General features: G+C 39.5%; 1 protein-coding gene and 1 long non-coding RNA gene across 2 annotated transcripts in view; both read right to left on the bottom strand.

The window, feature by feature from the left end:
* fam135b (family with sequence similarity 135 member B) overlaps positions 1 to 18,039 on the bottom strand; it is a 47,023-nt gene extending 28,984 nt beyond the window's left edge. The window contains exons 1-3 of the mRNA XM_051390419.1: positions 17,638 to 18,039; positions 10,780 to 10,876; positions 6,225 to 6,304 (exon numbers count right to left, since the gene is read on the bottom strand). Coding sequence (XP_051246379.1) covers positions 6,225 to 6,304; positions 10,780 to 10,856 — 157 coding nt within the window. The 5' untranslated portion in view covers positions 10,857 to 10,876; positions 17,638 to 18,039. The remainder of the gene's footprint in view (positions 1 to 6,224; positions 6,305 to 10,779; positions 10,877 to 17,637) is intronic.
* Positions 18,040 to 19,140: 1,101 nt separating this feature from the next.
* Positions 19,141 to 22,528, bottom strand: LOC127357687 (uncharacterized). Its single transcript, XR_007882300.1, has 2 exons — positions 22,418 to 22,528; positions 19,141 to 21,690 (listed from the first exon to the last, which is right to left on the bottom strand). It is a non-coding gene; the product is annotated as an uncharacterized LOC127357687 (long non-coding RNA).
* Positions 22,529 to 25,014: the final 2,486 nt, after the last annotated feature.

Here is a 25,014-nt window from a genome sequence, read left to right as displayed (position 1 = left end):
CAACATTATCAGACTAAATTGTTTTGCAAACATGTGTAGGATCCTGTATTGACACATGTAATCCCTGGTGTTTCGATTTTGAATATCTCCCATGTTCCAGCACTTTTGTGTGCGATATGATGGCTGTTACTAGCACATTCGCCCCGGCAGAGCCGCTGTCCAGCTGCGAGCTGTGAGAGGTCTTTGAAATCCCCTGCTGAGGTTGTGCTCTTTTCTGCCTCATTCTTACTCTCCCTCTCTCGGCAGGCCTCATCCTGATAACGCTGTCACTACTTGCAGCATCAAGCAGCCCCAGCCAGGATGACAGATGTGTGGGAGCATGACTGTTGTCAAAGACTTGGTGGATGCGTGACAGAGACAGTGTAATCCCTCTGGGTACGTACTGTATGTGGAAGGAGTTGTATCTCTGTGTCAGCACTGTTGCCTCGCAGTCAGGCGAGTGAGGCTTTGATATTTTGGTTTTTGACATGCCACTGTCTAAGTATACGTAAATTAGGTGGATTAGAGACTGTGTGCAGGAATTAGCATAAATGATTATCTATGTGTGTTTGACCTGTGAAGGACTTGTGATCTCCCCCAGGTTTTTCCATGCCCTTACCCCTGTGCTGGGGGGAACTTCAGCGTGACCAAAGTCACTAAATCACTGTAAAGTAGCTGCTGCAGTTTCCCTCACTACTTTTACACACACTGTGCTTCCTTTAAAGGCCTGTGTGTTTTACGACATGGATTAGGTATTGTATTATGTACCAAGGGAGCAGAAGTGATAAGACCTTGATAAGACAGCTGCTTTGTTGAGATCTCTGCTTTGACAGTGATAGCAAGCCATCCTGTGAATTCTATTTTTGTAAATTGTATATGTATAAATCTTATGTTAATAATAATAATATGTTAGACTTCAGTTAATAAAGAGACTGTACTTAATATTGGTGTTGTATTGAACTTCCTTATTTCCTTTAATATCCTTAAAAGTGTAAATGCCAGGTAACATTTTACTGTTAACATTTTAACATTTTTTTCTGATTGAAAAACGTAGAATAAAATTTGTTTGACACAACTCATTGAGTCATTCCTGGTACCAAGATTGCCGCTGGACTGGCATTGCCACTCACTCTACAAGTTTCTTCTCTCACTACAGCCAAGGAAAATACCAGACATTGTGACTTTTGTGACTTTTAATATCAGTATTATGATAAAAAGAAGGCAGATATATCTTTTTCTTTTCCTGGCAGGAATGGTTTTCCATTAGTAACATACAGACAATTTGCAAAAAAGTCGACCTAAGTCTGAACACGGTATGCAGACACTATGAAAATATTGGGAATATCTAATATTATTCCCATGCTCTTCTTGTCGGATATAAATGTGACTCGAATACATTTTAGTGCTCCCATTCATGTTTACAGTGAGTTAGATCTCACTTATGCTGCAACAGAAATACATCAAACCCACCCAGTTCTGACATCTTATACTGCAGTTCTCACAGGTGTTGGGGTGTTATCACATCCTGCACATTAAAACTCGATGAAATGCCCTTAAGCTTTAGCCACAGTGAGTCTGTGCTGGAAATAATCTGCTTACAGCCTCTGGTGCTCTACATCTGCTGTGTGTGAGAGTGTGTGTGTGCTAGTCACTCTCTATCAGTAAAACACAGAGAACTCTCAATGCAGAATTGCTCTTCATGATACTAATATGAGGAAGTATCTTAGTTCGTGCAGTTGGAGAAACCTTAAACAGCAATCCAATTCTCCTAACTAACGTTCTGACTTGAAAATCACCACGTTGTTGTGCATGAATCACAGTCATTAAATACTTCAGTTGAGTGTGTGGCACGATCCTTCACACAAAATTCATTTGTCTGAAGGGCACAGACAATTGAAATGTCAAGCATACACTTCCACAGAAAACACAGTAAGGGATTATTTTCTGTGTCTTTGTATGATGAATGTATTCACTCTCACTGGCCGGAGCACTGGCTGGTGCTCAGGATTCAGCCTGAGAGGTGTGCAGGCTTAATGCATGACCTTGTAGAAAGAGCTGCAAAAGGGGAGGGGAGGGCCGCAGCCTTCCAATTACAATATGGATATTATCTTCACTGTGATGTACACAACTGCAGTCCCTTATTTGCTATGTATTTTATGGCCTGGTGAATTATAGGATTGCAGTCAGTGGATGAGAGATAGGCTGCAATGCTTTGGAGCAGCACCCTAGAAAACCTCAAATTGTTTTTTTTACATTTCTGTTTATATATGTGTGAAACAATGCTATGCTATGTCTTAATAAGTAGGTGGGAGGCAGGATTTTTTCCACCTGGCACAGAGCCAGGTTAGCTGTAGCAAGGCTAACTACGTCCTGATTTCAGCTCAAACCTAAACCTGCATGAACTGATTGTATGGTAACTTACTGTAGGGCCAACAGAAACAAGCCGCAACCCACCATTGAAATCACCTTTTAGGTTCAAAACTTTTTAGTAAATCTTTCCCATTTAAACATCGGCCAGACCCTGTGCAACATCATCATTCATTGGGAGTAATGTTTCTGTCCACCTGATGAATGTAAGTCCAATATTCACTCTCCTGTTAGCTCTGTCTTGGTCTCCACCAAATCATGAGAGAAATATATGGCTCTTTAGCAGCTCCACTATGCTCACCAGTCGCTGAGCAGATAGTGTACAGTGTCTTTACCCTGAAATAAGCTGCCTGCTGCTCCTGAAAACAAAGCTGATGATAGAAAACAATGAGCTGGCCCTAGAAATGCTAAATAGAGCTGAGGGGAACAACAAAGTTTGTCACTATGAGGGATATACTATATACTATCATATATAAATAGTCATATGAGTATTATAACAATATTATTACAGCTACTTAAAAGCTTAGCGAATAAAATGTGACAAAGTGGAAATTGTATCTCCTCATACTGGATGTTTTCCTGTGCTGACTCACTCAAGGCTAGTTTTCTTGACATTGCAGGCTGAGCAATTCTAAGAATGAGCTAAAATTACAAAGAAAATCGACTATATTACATAAACTGTAATATAAATATCTGTTTATACCCATACTGTATTTAGACAATGTAGAGTCACAACACTAAAGCCTCCTCCAGCTGGACTTCCTTTTCTCACCTGACATCATGTAAAACTGCACCTCCAGAATTTAGTACCCTAAAAATAGACCATTGAGAGCAAGACTACTGAAATTCTATTTTCATCATTTCCTTTGCAATCTATTACATTTTGGCTATTTAGGATTTCTCTCCGTCCATGAACTAATGACAAGGTATAGGAAATGCTGATGTTTCTGTCACTGTATTTCTGGAGAAAACATGAATCACTGTCACATCTTAGACTGAGACACATCGCCGTCACAATTAGCCACGTCCTTGCCACCACACACAAACACACACACATTGGTTCAGCTATAACTGTGAGAACATTCAAACTGACACAATATCTCCCTGGTGATTTTTAACTATTGGAGCTTCATGTCCGGTCTAAATATAACTTGAGACTGAGCCTGAAGTCATATTTGGGACCCAAATGTCCTCACAATCCAAAATGTCCTCATAAGAAAAGCAGACTGCGCAGTCAGGAATTGGACCTCACAAGTACAGCTAGATCAACCCATGCACACACACACACACACACACACACACACACACACACACACAGTGCTCCAGTCATGACAAGCTAAAAATAGCCATTATTACTGCGAATCAGTTTTGCCAGTGAAACGGCTTCCTGCATTGCCAGAGATTTAGATTTTAACGCTTGGGCTGATTCAGAAACACTGTGTCACAACCTATGAATACAAAAGAGGACAAGACATGTGAGGAATCTTTTATGATAGAAACCATCTTTATGTAATTGTATTTAGCAATTGGAGGATGTAAAAGACACGGGGCATGTTAAAAAGTTTTAATTCCAATTTTCCTAGTTGGTTGCATATTTTGTTGCTGGTTATGTAAAGTATATTAATTAAGAAACAAACATTTAATTCAAAGTGAACATTTTAACAACTCAAATGTTCTGGTCACAAATGAATACAGTTTTCTTTGAAGAAAGGCATTATAAGATTAGCTGTGCTATTGTGCTCTATGCCACTCTGCTTTAAGCCTGTTCTGTCAAATTCAGTCTTAAATCCCTCATTATAAGACTAAAGCTTGTCCGTGAGAAGAAATGCCAGTAGAGTTTTGTTTGTTTCACACCCAATAAATATAAAAAAAAATAACATTGGGTTATAAACAAGTAAAGTCACCTTGTCTTCCTTTGGTTTAGGAAGATATTAGAGACGCAAGATTTTCTGTAGAGTGAGTCAGTCAGTCTTTAACCCACTGACAGCCAAATGACAAGATACCGTCATAAAATTCCCGGACACCACTTTCATTCTTTGATGCAGAACTCTGTAGGTGGGACAATGGCAGGGACATACCAATAGAATCACTTACTGTGCACAGTTTCTTATCAATAAAATCCATTTGGTTATTTTTATTGTCTGTTATCTGCTTTTATCCACAATTTACAATGAAAGATTCTGGTGCATTCTACACACTTCACAAAGCAGATGTCGAAATATATAGTTGTTTTCCTCTGGCATCTGTGGATTGCTTTTATTTTAAGAAACGCCTTAGTCATGTCTGTAATTGAAGCTCTTTTGAATCCACAGATGTCAGAAATACAGCCAAGACATGAAGGAATCAATCTGTGAGACGACAACAATCAAAAGAAAGGCCGCCGAAAATGTTCGTATTTCACATGATACTGTAAAATTATGCTCACTCGTTCCAGGAAAGGCACAGAATAAAAGCACTCCCTGCACTACCATGTACTTTTACACACAACACTGAAAGATTACTGTTTTCACACAGACTTCAAAGTCAAGTATGAACAACACAATGTGTGTAATTCAATTCCATGTTTCAAGTGACATTTTCCCACACTCAGTCCCCTTTGGATATGGACCACTGTGGCTAAAACGCAACCTGTTCAAACATGATCTAGACTATATAATCAGGCTGATATTATTTGTTTTAGGCCCGGCATGACATATGATTAAAATTCAACTGTTGCTCAGTGAGTGTTAACAGAATCTGTATGATGGAAAGTATGCAGGATATATTACTACATAACAACAGTATGTTTGATTGTACTTTTCTGGTTTTATTCTGAAGTTTATTTGATTAATATTACCACTTTTGAAACCTCTCTGGAAAACACAATAACTTGCCATTAAAAGTTAAATAGATCTAAACTGCTGTAGTTCATGTACAGTATACCATTTCTAACATATTAGTCTTTTTTTGTCCAAAAAGCAATTTATCTTTTTTACATATGGATGACTGAATGGCCCAACTGGGCACAGGCCCAGAGACCCATATGGTCAGGGAGTCCCTGGGCCATAGTCTCAGTTTGAAGTGACAGTTAACATTTGGTGCTGACCACAAAGAGATACAATGCAACTACAAAGAGACACAAAACGACTACAAAGAGACACAAAACAACCACAAAGAGACATGAAATGGCCCAAAAATATGCAAAGTGACTACAAAGAGGTGAAAAAAGGCCACAGAAAGACACAAACAAGTAGCCACAAATGACTAGAAAGAAAAAATAACCACAATAAGACACAGAATGACCAAAAAGAGATGCAAAATGACCACAAAGAAACAAAAAACAACTACAAAGATAGATTAAATAACTACAAAGAGACACGGAATGACCACAAAGAGATGCAAAATGACCACAAAGAGACACAGAACAGATACAAAGAAAGACACAGAAAGACCACAATGAGACACAACATGGAAACAAAGAAATGATAAATGGTCACAATGAGATGCAAAATGACTACAACAAAAAAAATTACGCCTGGGTGTCTTGAGGGTTGGGGGGCCTTTTATATGTCTGTACCCAGGGGCCCACTGTCCCATTATCCATCCATGACTGAAAATGAGTTCTGGCCTGTAATACCTAAAATCCTCAATCTCCACACATGCTGGGGTTCATTCAGCAAAAGTGCAACAACAGATTTTGAGATTACTGAGAACCAATATAGAAAATTGGGAGCTTATCTGCTGACCAGAATGAGGATAGGGTTGTGAGACTGGTGTCTATGTGATGTCTAAAAAAGTGAGTGTGTGTGTGTGTGTGTGTGTGTGCATGTGTGTGTGTGTGTGTGTGTGTGTGAGTGTGTCTGTTTGTGTGTGAGGACGTAAACATCACTTCACCTTACCTGTATTGTCTTGTGTTGTCGCTATCAACCTGTGGGGCACTCGAGGTGACGCCTTCAACCCTGCTCGTACCTGGTAGAACCTGAGGGAGAGGATACAAACATAACAGTCACACACACACAATTCCACTAAATAAAGTGACATACTGTTATATCTGAATGAACAGGACATATCAAGATTTTTTATATATGCAGTATATAATCAATTGTGAATGGTCTGTTTTGTTTAGGACAAAGGGAAGGCAAATGGTTACTTGAATCACGTTTTATATAATCAGGGTATTAAGCTCATTGCTATTTGGCAGATATTTTCAATTTCACTCCTTTTTCTTGCCGATTCACCTGCTGTGGGTAGACATTTTTCACTGATGACCAGAATTTGGCCCATTGGACAGATATATGGTGTTCAAGTAAATAATTTCCTTTTGTCTTTTAAATCCTCAAGGTCAGAACCCTGGAAAATGTTTTCACTATATACAGAAGTAAGAGAATAAGAAAGAACCGAAGTTAGCTAGCTAGTCATGTTAAACTGTAATTGTGTATCAAAATGTACAACAAAATCCTATTGGATTCACTAAGGCTACTGTTTCAAGAGGACATGTGACTTAAAACCTATTTGCTGACCAACAGAGACTAGAACAAATGTATTCAAGATTCTTGGACTGAGTAAGGAAGCTGGGGCTACTTTAATAGCCCTAACTATTAACTGTTTGCTAAATAAAATCATAAAAAAAGGTAACAAAAAGATCTGTGGATTCAGACAGATTACAAACTGAAGGTCATGTTGGTGGATCAGAGCAGGACGGTAAAATTAGGTGAGTCCGGCAGAGAGTACCGGTAACAGTAGATGGCATTGTTTAAAATATTTAAACTTTTTGCCGTCCCCCCGTGACAGAATTAGAAATTGGATGTTACGTAGGACAAAACATGGGCAATCAGGACAACAAGGAGCTAATATTTAATAAATTACATAAAATAAAATACGATACGATATCAGCATAGCAACATTTGTCGTGCATGTTTTGCCATCCTGCCATTCCGACCCAAAATAGCCTTCAGCTACCTTCATACCTGCGAGACATAAAGTCTAATATTAAAGTATTTGGGTTATTTGGAATGGTTGACATGACCTGGACTATATTGGTGGCTGTGGTGTTACAGCCTTAGTGTGGCATAACTTCAAACTGACCGTTTGAATAACCGTAATATGCCTAGATGGAATACGGTACTGACAAGACAGATTTTTTGTAAAAATCTTTACAGGTACAGCTTTTGGATTCAGGAGTGCTCCTCATGACATGGACGAGAAGTTAACAATGTCATGTTAAACAAAATCAGCCACGAACTGTACAAATGCAGTTAAATTATTAAAGGATAATGGGCAAATGGTTATTAATAATTAAAAAGACATGCATCCATTCAAAGGCTGTAAAGTATACTGTACATGGTATCAGATGAGCGCTAGTGCTTGAATTCTACAGTTCAACTGGCAAACAGTTTAGGTAAAATAAAAATGTATTGAACCCAGTTGGGAAACAAGGTTATTGCAGCTTAGTGATTAGATTCCTGAGGGAAAAAATGGAATATCAGCACAAAGCTATAAAATGGAAAACAGAATATAAGTCTTACTGACTTAAACAGGGATTATTTACATGACATTCCAGACTATAGGCAGCAATCTTTGAAAAGGTCACTTTGACAGTTCAAGTAAATGCAGCTTTGTGTAAAAGCACATCTCAGCTCCTCTGGGACACGTTGGCAATCTGAGAGACCAAAGTGTGGCTGTGAACACAGTCTTCACATCAGTGTGTTAGCGGCAGCGCTCCTAGAGATGGAGGATTGACAGAGAAGAGCATGGAAAAGGTTTTGGAGGTCGATAAATAAATAAGAGATGTTTATGGGATGAAATAGGTCAACTCAATTGCCAGAAACCGGTCAGAAACAAATGTAGGTTTTACAGTAGGGACGTATAGTGTGTTCAGTGTTTCATTTTCAATAAACTACGTTACTGTTTATTTTGAGAATGGATCTTAGTAGTCGTTTACATTTATTTTGCAGAATTAAATTAAGAATCGCTGTGTTTTCGTAAACTTAGAAAGGAGCCATTTTTATCTACAGACACCAGAGGTTGCCTTCCATGGAGGCCGCCATGTTGAACTGCCATGTTGAAGCCCCATGTTTCTACATTAGCCCAGAACGGACAAACCAAATCCTCACTCTAGATAGGGCTGTTTGCATTTTTCGCACATCTCACCGCCACCGTAGTTTCACCTTCATGCTTGGAGCAGGAGGGTGAAGCAAGAGAGTTGCAATCTGCAACTAAATCCTACACACTGGTCCTTTAAACTAGAAAAAATGACATTAAGAAAATACATCTGGGTTCTTAATTTGACTATCCGAAGCTATTTAAGAGTCTAACTTTGCCTCCATCAGCGAAAACCAGAAATGTCATGCTTATCGCCTTCTTTCCAAATTAAATGCAGATTTAATCAGTGTTTTTTTAATGCAATCAGTGTACAACTGGGCCCTTCAAAGTGTACAGCTGTGTGGTCCCCCAGTCTGGTACAGCCGGGATCTGTATTGATTTTTAGCAATTACGTTACTGTGTGGTGAGATGCATAGGACCAAACTGTTCTTATTCCGCAGTCCTTCATCTTTACATCGAGATACAGTTCTCTTTGGTCAGATCTCTGCTGCTATCTGGAGCAACGTGGCAACCAGTAAAAACAAACATATTAGTGCACTCAGCTGAAGGGATTACCATGATAAAGCTTTAGCCCATCCCGTTTAGAGAGGGAAAATCATTTTGATAAAGCTGGTGTTTCAGCAAGCTAGAGGCCGACCAGACAGGAGGTTTTAATCTTCCTGCATCATTGGATAAACATGGCACTTTTTTATGTTATGGAATATCAGGAAAAACTCAACTGGAAAGTTTGATTTAGCTTTTTTATTTACACTCCTTATTCTTCTTCTTATTGGTATAACCCATTAAATGTAAATGTGTTGTTTCTGTGTTGTACTGTTTGTGTATTGTGTTCCCACCCTAACGTCAGTACACTATAAAAGCAGATGCAAAATTTGTAATGTCCCCATTTTTGTGGCCGATTATTTTACCCAAAAATACACTGTACGATTTGAGCCCATCTCTGACCCAATTTTTCAGCTGAATTAGTTATTTTAGAGTCGGACCGACAACTTTATTGAAAATTGATCAATAGTCGGACTGGGCCGGATGGCAATGGCTGTTTTATTCTCTATTTTAAATATACAGTGTGAGGTCGTGGCTTGGACTATATAATCAAATATGATTTAAAGGGAGCTTAACTTAACCAAACTGCACAAACTCCACTAGAGTCAAAAGCATACACAGCATGCTACCTAAAGCTGTTAGCTTTCGGTTTAGCTGGTGTGTTTTTTTTTCTCAATTGTGGTTGAACTTAGCTGCTATTGTCTTTAGTGGATTAACAAACGGATCTCAGTTCACACAAATTGATAAAGTGTGAAAAATCTGTTTTACATTTTTAATTTAGCTTTAGCTGTAGCTACCCATGTGTATGTGTCTTTTGCTGTCCTGTTGGCTGTCTTTCTAGAACCCAGTGGTTGGTCTTCTCAGTTTTGTAGATGGCCAAAAAATTGTAGGCTACATGCTATTTTCACAGAAGTCACACATTTTTGTGGTTTAATAAGTTCTTATATGGTAGGCTAAAGCCAATATCACAATGCCTCATTCTGGTCTTTTTTCAATTTTGACCAAATATGTGGGCCTACTATTCTGTTTTCCTATTCAGGGCAGTGTAATACGTTGTTCTGAATGTTGATTCACCTCATCCTGAACTGTAAACTGCCATTTCATTGGACCACATGAAGTCGTGACATACATTTTGAGAGGATTATGGGTACTTAAACACGGCTGACAACATCCAGCTTAGATGAAAGTTGTTCAACACCATTTTTCTTCTTTCGGACAGAGTGACTCAGTTTTACAGCATAATCTTTGTCCAGCAGAAGTGAAAGAGGTGGAAGGGTACGTTACTTTAATTCAGCTGATAAATTAAATTGTACCTTCAGCGTCCCAGGAGTCATATCTTTATTAGTATTCCTCTTTTGCACATGCAGGTACCATGTTTAACAATGTATTAATCGATTGGATGGAAGATGGATTTCATACAAATAAATATATAAATTAGCAAAGATTACCTAAAATGCAGGGATATACTGTCATTCTCATTCTGAACTGCTGAATACTACAGTCACTTCCAGTCATACAGTAGTTGAGGGAGCAAAAGTCTGTGATTTCTCAGGTTGAAACCATTGTACTGAGCTACTTATGTTATGCATCTTAATAATTTTTAATTCAGTTCAGTTATGGCACATTTTACTGTTGAAGAAGTCAACAGAATAAAAAACAACAAATATTAAAATGTGTGGATCTTTCGTCAGCAATACATGTGAGTAATATGTTCTGTGAGTTTGCTGAGTCGCCAGTTGTAAAGACCGGTAATATACACAAATATCATGACTCTGGGAATGTGATTTCTGCTGAGATGAATTTGCTTACCCTCTTTGAAAGAGATCCACATTGTGAAACTTGTGCAACTCTACAGAAAACTCCAGTGTTCCCTGTACTTCAGACATGGTATAATCCCACTCATCACCTGTCAAAAGAGAAGACAGCCAGTAAATATGACATATCAGACAAATAAGCAGAAATAAGACAGAATCCACAGTAAAAGATAAGACAAATAATGACATTTCTAAAAACTAGCTCACACTGTTATTTCCTCTGTTTGCTGAGGTGGTATGACTCATGCAGTCCACTGTGGTGAACAGACCTGACTGAAGAAGACAGACATCTTGGTCTGAATACAGTCAACACCATCAGTGTTCAGATAAATGTTGGAAAGATTAACGTATGGTTTAATTATTTCAGAGTAAAAGCACTGATGTGTGCGGCTGAAAGCTGTGAGCTGATTTGAGTTCAGCTTCTATTAATGTCAGCCCTTTGGTACATTGTTATTATTACCTATATAATTACTAGGGTATGGTTCTCCTACTTTAATATTTTGCCCTTTAATTAATTATCAAATACCTGCATAACTGGCAATTACGTGTTATCTTCTTTGCACATTTAAATTTTAAATATTAGTAATGTTTTTTTTAATGTAAAGGCCTTATGTATCCCAGAGCTTTCTCTGTGTTTCAGGCGTGTTCAATTTGTGCCATGATTTTGTAAATGCTGTTTCAGAGACTTTGTACCTTGAGGATTACAAGGAAACAAAAGGCACCTTATCCCCTCTGACACAAAAGGACATTTTAATGAAAAGGGATGATTTTTCAAACTCAATTTATTCTGCCTTATGCTGCATGTGTGCTTGTTCTGAGCTTTGAGTTTAACCGAAAATATATTTTGTAATCAAACTGCCAATGATCTTGTTGAAGGAAACTCCAGTTACATTTAAACTTAACTGCAGAAAAATGTACACATTCAGTTCAGTTTCAATTTAGTTATCTTATGGGCCTCAGAGTTAGGAATACAGGCCTGTGTAAACATGGCCATCGCCTCAGCTCATTGAGACAAATGCAAGCAAGCACTCAAAGTACCTCAATGCATCACACTATTGAAAATGGAAGTCTCTAAATGAACCTGTGATCAACATATCCCAGGCTCACTGAAGCTCAATTCACAACCATATGAGGAGTGTATTCCATTAGCAGCAATTAAAGCTCAGTGTTTCCCCTGTACTTCCAAACACAAACCATTTAATTTTACTTTAAATCCACAATTTTTGAAATCATCAGGGGAAAACATGGACTTTATACTCTGCAGCGATCAGAGAGACTGCTGTGTGAGCTGAAACACAGTAAAAACTGAGCTGTTACCAACCAAACGGAGATGAAACGCTGACAGTGTTTAAAGTAAAGTGTATCAAATAACCTCTCATTGAATGCTTTGAAATAGAAGCCTTGCATGTGTGTGGTGTTTGGTTGGTGTTCCTGTAAATGTTGTAAGAACTTACACGGAGAATCGTCACTAGAAAAGTAGATGCACGCACACACACACACACACACACACACACACACACACACACACACGCACACACACACACACACACGTCATTGCAGAAGAAACACCTTTTACTTGTGCATAACGACCGGTCCTCAGCTCAGCTGGTTTAAAAACTGTTACAGTCCACTTTCTTTAAGCAGTGGAGATTTATCTAGACAGGCTGGTTTTATTACAGCAGAGCTTAGACACTGGGGTATTGTGAGAAGTTAATTCGCTGCTACTAAAATGCAAAAGTTCCCGCTAATTACAGTTAACTCCAGCTTGCAGATATCCTGTGAATACCAATTGTCCTACGATGCCCTTTAAAAAGTGGTAGCTTTGAACTTCTTGTTCATTTATTAGCAGTTGACTGTTTGCTAATCTGGGCACCATGTGTTACTGTTGCCATGTCTGTCTGTTCTTTGATGGCACACACAGTTTGCCATTTAAATTCATAGTAAAGAAATGACAACTGTTGCTGGCGATTGGATCAGCTGTAGCTAGCTAACTAATTAAGTTAACATCAGTTCCATTAAGAACCTCTGAATGTTTCGTAATGTATTGCAGTGTAAAAATAGTTAGTCCATGGGGGGAAATGTAAGATCAGACTCTTATTTTTTTCAAATGTAACTGCTTAGTTTAAGCCTATAACTTCAATTTAAACTTAAAAAGAGGAAAGTCTTCTTGGTTAACAAACAGTGACCTGGGGGCCCTAGGGGTCAGCTCACTTTTTATATACCAAGGGCCCTTGCCCAGTCAGCACTGAGGGACCCAGGGGCCCTAGTGGTCAGCTTACATTTTAAACACCTAGAGGTAGCATTGAAGTGGCATAGCAATACCATGGTATACCACTGTAACTGAATGAATTATACTGTATTAGTGTTTAAAAAAAAATATAGGGCATAATATTTAGTGAAATTATAATAAAGTGTTTGTTTAACCAAAATCACTGTAACTGATGATAATAACAATAATGTACTGTATACCATTATACCGTGAAACCGTGCTATTTTTTGAGACCTTTATCATGCTGTGAAAATCTCATACTGTTTCAACCCTACCAAGGAGGCCCTCATGGTGAGAGAACATTTTAAACACTGAAGGGTTAGCTAATGGTTAGCTCACACTATGAACACCCAGGGGCCTAGTGGTATGCCTGTGCTGTGTGTACTGAGGGCCCTGGCGTTCAACTTCCTTCAGAAGTCTTGGGCCACATGACGTGCAGCCTGAGGCTTGCAGGCCCCCTTGCAGCCCAAGACCTTGGGATGCTGGCCCCATTGGCCCAGTCCATAATCCAGCCGTGACCGGAGCAAATTTTTTAGGAATATGCTTCTTTTAATGTAAATAATGTCCTGATTAAGCCAACAGTCAGTTTTGATTTGACACTTGCTAGCAGAGAAATGTATTCCAGTGTCCTTTCGCAACACCAGAATTTAATTAGAGAAAATGGGGTGAGTCTAAGGTGTCTTTTTAGTTGGCAGAACGCTCTCCTCCACCTCACTTTTGCTGATAAGATGTATTATAAGAATCTTGCCAAGAGCTGAGAAAGAGGGACCAGTAAATCTTCAATAAAACCTCAACTACTGCCCTCCAAAAGTCTAGAGGAGAGTAAAAAGTTGACGGGTCTATGTTAAAGCAGATGAACATAAAAGCAAGCAGCATCATAAACAGTCCTGAGAAACACACTTCTGTAATGTAGTACAGTACATTAAACCACTGCTGCAAATGGCCTGAAGAGACAAGAAATGACTGTCTTGCCTCTTCTTGCTGACTCTGCATGTCATGTCACATGACACATGACACACCCGCCACAAGAGTGAAGCCTTGTGTGTGTCAGGATGACCACAGATGACGACGGTCATCATAATGTCATGAGCCAATTATAGGTCTTTTCATGTGAGACAGCCTGTGATTTCTCCAGCAATGATTAGCCGAAGCTGCTTCACTGCTTCCCTAATTCAAGCCAACGTCCTAGTTATCTGTTATCTGCTGTCTCAGAGATTCAAGACAGGAGCTGCTCACTTCTACAGCAATGTGTTAGGGTAGGCAGTAAGGAGGGGAATGAACACAGTGTACATGATTAAATGGAGGCTAGCAATCCAGGGACTTCAGTATGTGGCTAGAGCACACAGACGCTACAAACACTGATTATCAGCCTGAAAATTCATCAATAAGTTAATCAAATCAGTGAGGCACAGACCAAAACACCCACGCCGACAGCTTTAAAGGCATACGGCTGTCATTCAGCTAAGTGAGATACATTGTGTTTCCTTTCATGGCAATGACAATGATGATGATCACGATGATGATGATGGAACGACGACAGTGCCTTCAAAGGGCAACGTGGGGTTACTCTTATTTTCATATTGTCAACAAATTACATGAAAAGACTAAAACTAACAATACGTTTGCTCTTCACTCTATTTTCCGTCTTCCATGGCCTGTCTGTGGCTCAGCCCTTAGCTAATTATTGCCTACAAAAGATGTACAATAATATTTTAAAAACAAAATCCCAAATGCCTTGTTTTTTTTAAAGGCCTAGGGCCTCAGACAGCACTTGTTATTAAGATAAATTGTTTGTTGGTTTTGGTCTTTTCACTGGATTTGCTGACAGAAAAAGTTTCTTTAGGCTGATTCCACAAGGCCTATTTTTAGACTATTTCAACCAGGGTCCAGCATTTCCCCACCAGGATTTTACAGGGCTTAGTAGCAGAATTCACACCTTCATGCTGGGAAAAAATGGATAACACTTTACATTACATGTCTGTACTTTCCTGATCCTTCAGGATAACTTATTAATTTTTTAAGGGAATTTCCAAAAACCTGTTTCAAGAAAATAGAACGGAATCAAAATACAAATAATTAAAACATTTTAGAGACTTGTTTTTTTTTCTGTTCATTAAAATGAAAACCCATTGTTTTTTATGGACTTCAATGGTTGACTTTCTTTTAGCAATAGTTGTTCAATGTATTTACATTCTGTAATACCTCTCTATAGAGCTTTCATTGTTAGTGGATTCAGATTACTTACCTACACTTACCTACAAGGTGACATTGTTTGCCTGCACTCTAACCAGATACATCAGTAGTATCAAGCTGATACCAAATCAACCAGGACTGAAATCTTAAGGATTACCACTTCAAATCCTTATCTGTTCCTCAATGCCTCAATTTCTACAGCTGGAGTTGCCATGCTCAGCATGTTCAGCAATCAAGTTAAATAGAAAAAATACAAAACGTGCTGTTAACACACTAAACGTTTCAACAAAAATCCCAATGTTTAAAATGTTCCTTCATCTCTCTATTGTTACACAAATCCCTGTTCAAATGCTGCTGTCCGCCACACAGATCTGCACAACCTGTAGACTACTGCGTATCATTTGCTGCTTCTGCACTTTTACAAACTATCTCTTCCCGATTTTTCTGCTGCAAATCATTAAACACTAATCATTACAAAACAGCCATCTGCTGCCTTATTACTATTTAATGCAAGGCAGACACACACACACACACACACGCTGGCTTTCTTGGAAGTCTAGAGTTTGCAGCTCCAGTAATTCCTCCACCTTTAGGAAAAACTCCTGGCTGCCTCCTTCCACGTTCCAGCTGCCCCTGTTGGTGTCAGCTCAGTTGGGAATGCTGACTGACATCTCCATTCTCAATTTTGGGAGGATGAAGGTGCGACACGTTCACAGGGACTGAATGTGGAATGAGCAGATTTTGCAGGGTAGGTAGGTGTCATTGTAACACAGAGGGTCATTGTGTGCCGCGACTGGAAGCTGCTGTATGTGTGCACAGCTCAAAGGGCCGGATATTAATCTCAGCCATTATTCCATTCATTAACATCCACCTCCCTCTGCAGAGCACAATAGCAGTAAAAGGACTACCGTCAAGTACATGTGACAAAGGACCAATGAGTTACAGCATCTCCTTTAAGCAAAATGAAATGATGAGCTGAAATGAAAGGAAATTATGCTGATGTTGTGAAGTATTTTGAAGGATATTAAGATCTGTCACATCACAGTTACTGAAGCAATACTTCTTTTTCACTATGTCTGATTTTAAGGAAAAGGAATCTGCACACTGGGTATGTGAGATCTGAGCCGGCAATCATGTGATGGCATAATCTAGCATTTGCCAAAACCTTCCATGATGCTGCATTAGGCTCAAAATTACAATACCAAATCCTTGCAAAGGCAAATACAAAAAAACAGAGACAGTGTGGAGTATGATTTTGAGAGCAGCATGCTGTCTCCCTATGACATTCTCTTATGATCAAAGAGCTTTTCTGCAACAACAAAAAAAGAAAGCAGGAAAATCCTACATTCACTACCTCAACAGACCTTTGTAGTGTTTGGAGAGCTGCATGAAATCTGCACTCAAGATCCTAAATTACATCTGTATTCACAACTCTGATTCACTAATAATTTATTTGCACGAGAACCACTGTATGTGTGTGTGTGTGTGTGTGCGTGTGTGTGTGTGTGTGTGTGTGTGTGTGTGTGTGCGTGCGTGTGTGTGAGCCACATATACGAATGTGCAAAGTCAAAAAGTATAAAGACATTAGATTGAATTAGCTCAGTTGACAGACACAGACTCTCACATGGTCTTGTGGTTTTCTGCACAAATGAAATGTTTACATCGGTCACAGGAGGGCCTGAACTCGTGCTGCATTACAGTATGAGCAGCCCTATTAACTGCGATTTAACCTCGCCTCATTGTTTACTTCTGCTCTTATCTTTATGCAGCCCGCTGTGACAAGTCTGCATTGTTTCATTATGAAGCGTGGCAGCTTTGCTTTGTTCTTTTTAGACTACAGCATCTGTGGAAAACTGATAATAAACAGCACACACTGTACTGTGGAGCAGCTTTGACAAACATCCTCGCTTGCCACAAAGATACTGAACTGCAGCGCACACAGTTGCCAGCTTAGTTTGCCAATCTAAATTTCATTATATTTCATTTAGATCATTCTTAGCATGAGAGGGCTTGGATATATTTTTAATAATGCCTTTATTTTGAAGGGCTAATTTGATTAGAAATGTCCTTTTTTGCTTTATGAACTTATCAGTGTGGTGTCCTTTAGACTCTTTACAAAAGGACACATGACCATACATACAATAGGTCAGACAAAGACAATTAGCTGCCATATAGACATAGTACATAGGATGTATAAATGAAGCTAAATTCTCCATTAGACTGTATTTCCATAAGAGCCATTCTCACTGAGCCTGACACCGCTCTCAGCAGCCTGCAGTCTACAGTAGCAGCTTTCTCTGCTGTGATGTACATAACAACGAGCTTCCCAATCCTCATGTTCCACACACATGCAAGAAGGAGGGTGTCACATGTAGAATAAAACAGCCTCACCTTAGCAGCGATGTAGTGTAATATCCGCAGAGGGTTCGGTTCCAGCCTTTAAGGAGTAAATCGCAATGTTTATACCAGCGCTTCTCCTGCTGCTGCTGCTGTTGCCATGGTTATTCATCCAGACCCTGTATGTTCTGCAGTCCCCCCCTCTCTCGCTTTCCCTCTCTCTCTCTCTCTCACTCTATTCCCTCCCTATGCCTCTCTCTCTGTCCTGACGGGGATTTTAATTTGGGAAAGTGCGGCAGCGTCTGTCGCGGAATCTGGCTTTGTGTTTATCCTCCCGGTCCGCCCCGCGTTTTGCAGACAATACATAGACTATAGGCTGTTAGCAGTTTCATAAGGGAATATTAATAGCCAGCAGCACCCAGTAGTGTGTGTTCTGCTGCCTGCTGCACTATAGTGTGTGTGTGTGTGTGTGTGTGTGTGTGTGTGTGTGTGTGCGTGTGTGTGCGTGTGTGTGTGTGTGTGCGTCCAGCGGGCGAGCTGACGTCAGAGCCTGCCCTCTGGAAGCTGAAGTGAACCGTGCAGTCGGATATTACCATGCTAAGAAACAAAGGATGAGTGTTATGCCAACAAAATGCAATAAAAGAATGCTTGTGTCACGTGATTTGGAGTCCATGGCAGATTAGCAGAAGCAAAAAGAAACTTTACTCCTGTAAATGTCATATTTGGAAGTATAAACATACATCATACATGTCCAGTGTGGAACGTTTGGGAGGATCTATTGGAAGAACTGGAATATAATATGTAGAGGTGTTTTTCTTTATGATCACCTGAAAATAATTATTGTTGTGTTTTCGTTACCTTAGAATGAGCCGGTTTTATCAAGAGATGGGGCGGGTCACCTTCCAGGGAGTCCACCATGTTGAACCGCCCTGTTTCTACAGTAGCCCAGAACAGACAAACCAAACACTTGTGCGTTTTGCAGCCACCCAGGGGTGTCTCCAGAGGGGGGTCCTGGGGTTATCAGTATTATCCTTCCTTCTTTCAGAGGCAGTAGCAGACTCCATTTGAAGATACTGGTATCATATGGAACTAGACGCCCTAATGTAGTCACTAGTACTAACCTAGTGTATTTGAAAATTTCAATTTCTTTGGAATTTAATAAATTGGGAATGACTGGAAAACTGAAAAACATAATGCCACCCTTGCATTTGTCAGTGCCCCACTGACGCCCTTGCAGCCACCTCCTTCAGGCTTGGAAGGGGAAGGTGAAGCGAGGGAGTTGTAATCTGCAACTACACAATTAGATGCCACTAAATTCATACACACTGGTCTTTTTTTGCATTAATTGACTTTTTTGCCAGCTGTGAACAATCAGACATATCCAGTTCAATTTTTATTTATATATCCCAGTGGTTCCCAAGCTTCATGTGAGGCCTTTTTGATTTTTAGGGGTGTAAGAAAAAAACTCAGTAGGAGGCTTATATCTATAAGTGAAAACCGTAAAGATCTGAACACAAGCTATATTCACATTCAGTGAATTAGAAAAGTACGTCCACGTCCAATATTCACTCTCCATTTATCTCCACCAACTCTTGATGAAAACATTTGCTTGCTAAGTCAGCTGGTCTCCCACTCCCCTTAGCACCCACCAGACATAAAGAGCCCGACAGTCTGCATATGAAGGTGTGGAAGATGGACGAATCAGACATCGGACTTTCAACCGGAGACGGCTGTTCGTGCCCTGTTTGAAACCAAAAGGAAGGAAGTTGACTTATGATCTTACGTTATGATATTTTCCAAAAACATAACCAAGTAGTTTTGGTGACTAAACCTAACTTATGGACTGCGAGTCCATCAATGGCACTAAGGTGCACCTACAGTATCATATTTTTTAGCAGAGGGCCACAGATCAACAGCAGTATTTGACAAGTTGAGAGTGTGTTAGCTAGTCTCAGGTCATGTTTAGGTCAGGTTTTTCTAAGCTTTTTAATACAAATTTTTCAAAGACATTTCATAAACTTGTGTTGTGTTTATTTATGGTATATATCCCTGAATTAAGATGTTCAATAAAATCACCACACAGCAAAGTCCAGGTATTCCAGCATAGATGTACACATTACACAGTGAGAGAAACAGGGAGTTAATAAGGGCCAACAGCTCCTTTTTGCCCAAGGGTCCAAGTGCAGTGGAGTCTGGTATTATATTGCCTGTGGTAAATATTACATTCCAGTCATCAAGGATGAAGTCAAAAATGTATTTTCCCACAGACCTTTAAAGGTAAATGTGCGTGAAAGAGCTTTAGAATAAGGGAATTACTGGGCAAGAATATGATGGTTAGAGAGCATTAAACTACAGAGGAACCAGACGGTTTCTGGCTTTTTTTTTCTGGCTTTATTTCTAAAATAGACACAATGTGCTATTTTGTAGTGCATTTCAATTTTTCTGGATCTAAATTATCATGGATCAATAGATCATAAGTCAAATTAGGCTATTATTTATGGATGATTTCCAGGTGCTTCCGGGTGATTGACAAGACACTGAAATACATGCTTCGAAGCAAATATCATTACCTTCACTCACTTTAACTCAAATACCCCTCACATAATACACATACTGTGTGTAAGCCAGGAGCATGATAAAAACAGTACATGATAGAAGAAGGCAAAACATTTTCACCATTTTAAGGATCTAAGGAGTTAAACTGATCAGATATTTATTTTTATTCTCGGAGAAAGTGCATATTAACAAAGTAACAATGGATAACCACTAACCAGCACTGCCTCGTTTGTTCCTGGCAGTCAGGTACTGCAATTAAAATGCCATCTGTCCTGGTTAAAAAACTCCTCACACACTAATCACTTGTCAGATAGGAGGGAGGGGAGGATTATGTAACTGCAAATGAATAAAAATGTCCATGACCCATAAGCTGTTGGTGTTGTTGGTAACTGTGTATTTAACAGTTGTCAACAATAGGAAATCTGTTTTCTCTACCAGTGTCTCTGATGCAGCAGGTGAACCGGTGCAGGATGACTCTTTTCCTCCTCTGTTCCCAGCTTCACCTTCACACACCCAAAGTCAATTGCTGCTTTTCTCTCATGGCGTTCTGCCATAAGCTCCGAGCACTTGATTAAGAGAGAAGCGCTATCGATTTTTTTTGCCTTTTTCAGATGGTTGCCAGAGCCCAGATGACCATATAGTCTGGAAAACATAAAAAAAAAACTGGCAGAAATATCAGAGAGGTTACCCAGCAAGGACAACACTTTTAACACAGTACAATATCAAACTCAGACGAGTATTTATTCTCTATAAAAAAATAACTGCAGAGGATAACAGTGTTTTTGCTTTTAATTTGATTTGGCAGAAAAGTGCTCTCTGGTGATGTATTACAAAGAGGGGATGATCACAAACTCACCTACCTAATCGTCAACTCAGTTCATATTGTCTGTGTGATCTATGATAAACGAAAAACTTGTAGAAATGCAGATGCTCCCATACAGAGGGACCACGGGTCACTGAATGGTTTGATGAGTGTGACAATAATGCGAATCATATGCCATAGTCTTCACAGTCGCCAGGTGTCAATCCAATTCAACACCTACAGCGACATGTTAGACAGCGCTCTCCACCAAAATCAGCAAAGCATCAAATATTGGAATATCTTTTGGAAGAATGCTCTTCATCCCTCATGAAGAGCTCCACATTTGAGAATCTATAAGTGCGCTTCCATCCACCTGTTTTCATTTGCATTTAAGTTTGTGCCAAGGCTGTCAAGGCCAAAGAAAAAAGAAAAGTTAAAATAATGCGAACAGGTTTTTACGCTTGGATGAGCTGCATGGAAAAGGTGCTGTATGGAAACAGAATGTGACAAAGTGCAATGGGAACATGAAGCCTATGACTTAAAGGACCTATAAGATTTAGTGGCAACTAGTGGTGAACTGGCAGATTGCAACCAACTGAATACTGCTTAGCCTCCCCAGCGTATAAGAGAAACTACGGTGACCATGAGTTTGTTTTGTCCGTTCCGGGCTACTGTAGAAACATGGTGGTTCAACATGGTGGACTCCATAGAAGAGGAACCGCTCCCTCTGTAGATACAAACAGCTCATTCTAAGGTAAAGAAAACACAATTATACACTGATGAAAATATGTTTATGAATATTATATTCCAATTCTGTCAATAGATCCTAATAAATGTCACACACTAACCCTTTAATTATTCACTGAAGCTTCCGCACAACTATAGAGAAATAGCAGCAAGAGACTGTAACCTTCTCCTACATTGATACATGAAACAAACTATATATATAATGTATTTCCAGAAAATTTTCCATATTAATTCTGTTCATTTGAGATTCGCCTGGTGCTTCTTCCATTACGTAATATCATTGCACCATCTTTTTCTGCAGTGGTATACTGGCACCACCGACTCAACCAATACAGTACCAAGGACTTCATTTAGTTTTTCTCTTTTTTCACCTCACATAGTTTGTCTTTATCAAACTAAAATAAATCTTTGCCAAAACACTGAGACTTTAACTAAAAATCTGGTAAAATTGACATAACATAATTATCTGGCAGGAATACTGAAGGTCTCAGCTCTTAAGAAAAAGTAAACAACTGATTTCATTTCTAAAGCAAAAGTTCAGTCTATTAGAATTAAATACAGCAAACTGTTAATAATGAAAGTAGTTACACATTTTGTGTGAAGTTAGCAACATCTAGATGCATACAGTATGAGCAAAGGTAGAGTAAGTTTGCTAACTTTCTGTACTCACTGTTACACTACATTTTCAAATGCACATCGTCCGTATTACCACACTGATTGGTTGCTCACATATGGTGACCAGACATCCCGGGATTGTCCCAGTTTCAAGCTGGGTGTACCGAGTCCTTCTGTAAAACACTCAAATATTCTGGTTTTCACAACAATTACAAAAATAATTATAAGGTTTTCAGTGCCTACTATGGATGAGCAAGTACACTAATATCTGTATTTATATCTGTACAAATGGGTGGGGCTTAAACGGGATGTGTGAAGGGCTTAAACTGGTAGTGGGTGGGACTAACTGGAAGTTGTTTGTTTAAGCCTGAAATTGATATAGGTTGATCAGATGTTGCTGTATTTATTTATTTATTTATTTATTATTATTTTTTATAAATGTTGATTATAAATTATATTTACAAGTACAGATATTGACACATTTTACTTGTTTGATACACTTACTTATAAAAAGTACATTATCTATACCGGATAGTCATTTTAGCCAGGCATTTGCTCAACCCTAGTGCTGATAAATGTTTATCACGTTCTGTCCCACTCATTATTACCCAACCCAAAATAAAAATATAAACAATGCACCAAAAATCTGAATTCAACACTGATTTGTCAGTGTGTGTGTGTGTGTGTGTGTGTGTGTGTGTGTGTGTGTGTGTGTGTGTGTGTGTCAATCAATCAATGTGTAAATGTCATCTATGAGACATAGGCTATTTCTGACAGAACCTGTCAGTATGCTAAAAGAAAATATTCCAGTTCTTCCAATAGATCCTCCTAAATGTTCCACACTGGACACTTTACAGCATTGATGTATGTTTGTACTTCCAAATATGACATTTACAAGAGTAAAGAACCCGACAATGAAAATGCTGCATTCATGGTGTCCATGGTGTTGAAAGGTGCGCTCAGTAAGTGTGCTGAAAAAGTGCTGAAATAATTGCCCCCATTCTGATGAAAACGCCTGCGGTGCATGGATGAGCGTGTACATGTGCATGAGCGTAAGGTACACTTAAGGGTCCAGGTTTGGGGGGGTAAGATGTGGTCACCCTGTGCTCATATCAAAATTCAACCATGGGCTCCAGGTCAAATTAGTTTGTTCTCCAACTATAGTGAGCAGTAAAGCCAAATCCATGCCTCAAAATGTCCTCTTACATGGACTGCATACAGTTTGTGGCTGCTAACATTTATATGACTGAATGCTTTTCCATACTACCTCTAGGTGTCAGCCAGTGGTTTGCTCAGATCAATTGATCTCATGAACCTACACCCACCACACTGCACACTGCAAAGCTTTTACTGCATCCAAAACCTACCAGGGTGCAAAGGTGTCACCTCCACATAGCTTAGATTCTGGTGGACCACATATGAACAACATGAACAATATCAAGCCGTACTCGGACTGGAGGGCCTTGGAGTATGTGACTCCAGGTCACAAGTGTGGTAGTCATGGGGCCTGCCGCGTGGATGAATAATCACTAACTGTTTTCTCTTTCCCTCTGCCCGCACTGTCTGTGCCTGCTCTCTCATTGAGAGCATGAGTTCTCAATTATCCAGGCTGGACACATGATCTCCCTGCCAGATCTCTGAGGAGGCCCAGTCACTGTATCATGTTTCCCTCACAGCTCTGTCAGACCAACATTGTGGCGTAGCTACTAAAACAATCAATTCAAGCAATATGATACAGTAACAAAATCTTTATCCTTTACCTTTATATTGTTGGTTGTAGTAAATTGCAGAGTGTCTGTGATGTTATTGATCTCTAATACCTTATCATATAACATGGACAGCAACTGCCAGGATCAATAAACAAGTAATCCAAGCAGAGAAAAACACAAATATGGGAGACATATTAAAAGTAATACGCTGTGGCATCCACCAGCATAAGAATATGAACTTGCCAAAGTGGACACTTTTTCAGATCACAGTGGGCTGTGTTGCAGACATTTGCAGCACATTTGTGTTTTTAGAACATAAGCCTCATCCCCTTTAGAGAGATCTGAATGAACTGGGGGTATGGTTCCTGTCACTTCAAAGTGGTTGTGTACCGCAGAGGCTGAGAAATCTATTCGGGATGAGAAAGTCATACCTGTAAGAAATGTCAAAATGTCTGTAGGCTACAAGCCAAATAAAGTCAGAGCAATGAATAATGTCACTGAGTATTTTCTGATTTGGGTTACTGTGATCCCTGCAAAAAATTGGCCCATCGCAGCTCATTTTTGTCTCTCAGATCAAACGCTGTAGAATCAATTACATAACATGCAGGATACATAAACAGCATGTCTGCCGGAGGCCCTCAGGTAATAACAAGGCTTTCTCCATGTCAACACTACAGGCTAACATGCATTCTTCAGCTACACTGATGAGTACACGTGATTATGAAATCCACATTTCACCACTCACTGGCTGCTTCTTCCCTATCCTGACGATAATTATTAAGAGAATTACATACAGGCATACGTGTCATTAGGAGGCACCGTAAAAGAAAAGAAGCAGGGAGGGGGGTTACACATGAAGGGCCCATGGGCTTCTGCATCTTTTTAAGTGTTGGTAATAAAAAGTAGTCACCACCTCCTGAAGAACTCCTGGCCAATAGGAACCCATTGAACAAACTTTTATGTGTCCTCAGAAAATGCTTGAGCATCTCCTCCGCCGCTTCT

This window comes from Dicentrarchus labrax, unplaced genomic scaffold (genome assembly GCF_905237075.1).
Source record: "Dicentrarchus labrax unplaced genomic scaffold, dlabrax2021, whole genome shotgun sequence".
Lineage (NCBI taxonomy): Eukaryota > Metazoa > Chordata > Actinopteri > Moronidae > Dicentrarchus > Dicentrarchus labrax.
Note: the sequence above shows the minus strand (reverse complement) of the source record. Positions and strands in the feature narration are given on the sequence as shown.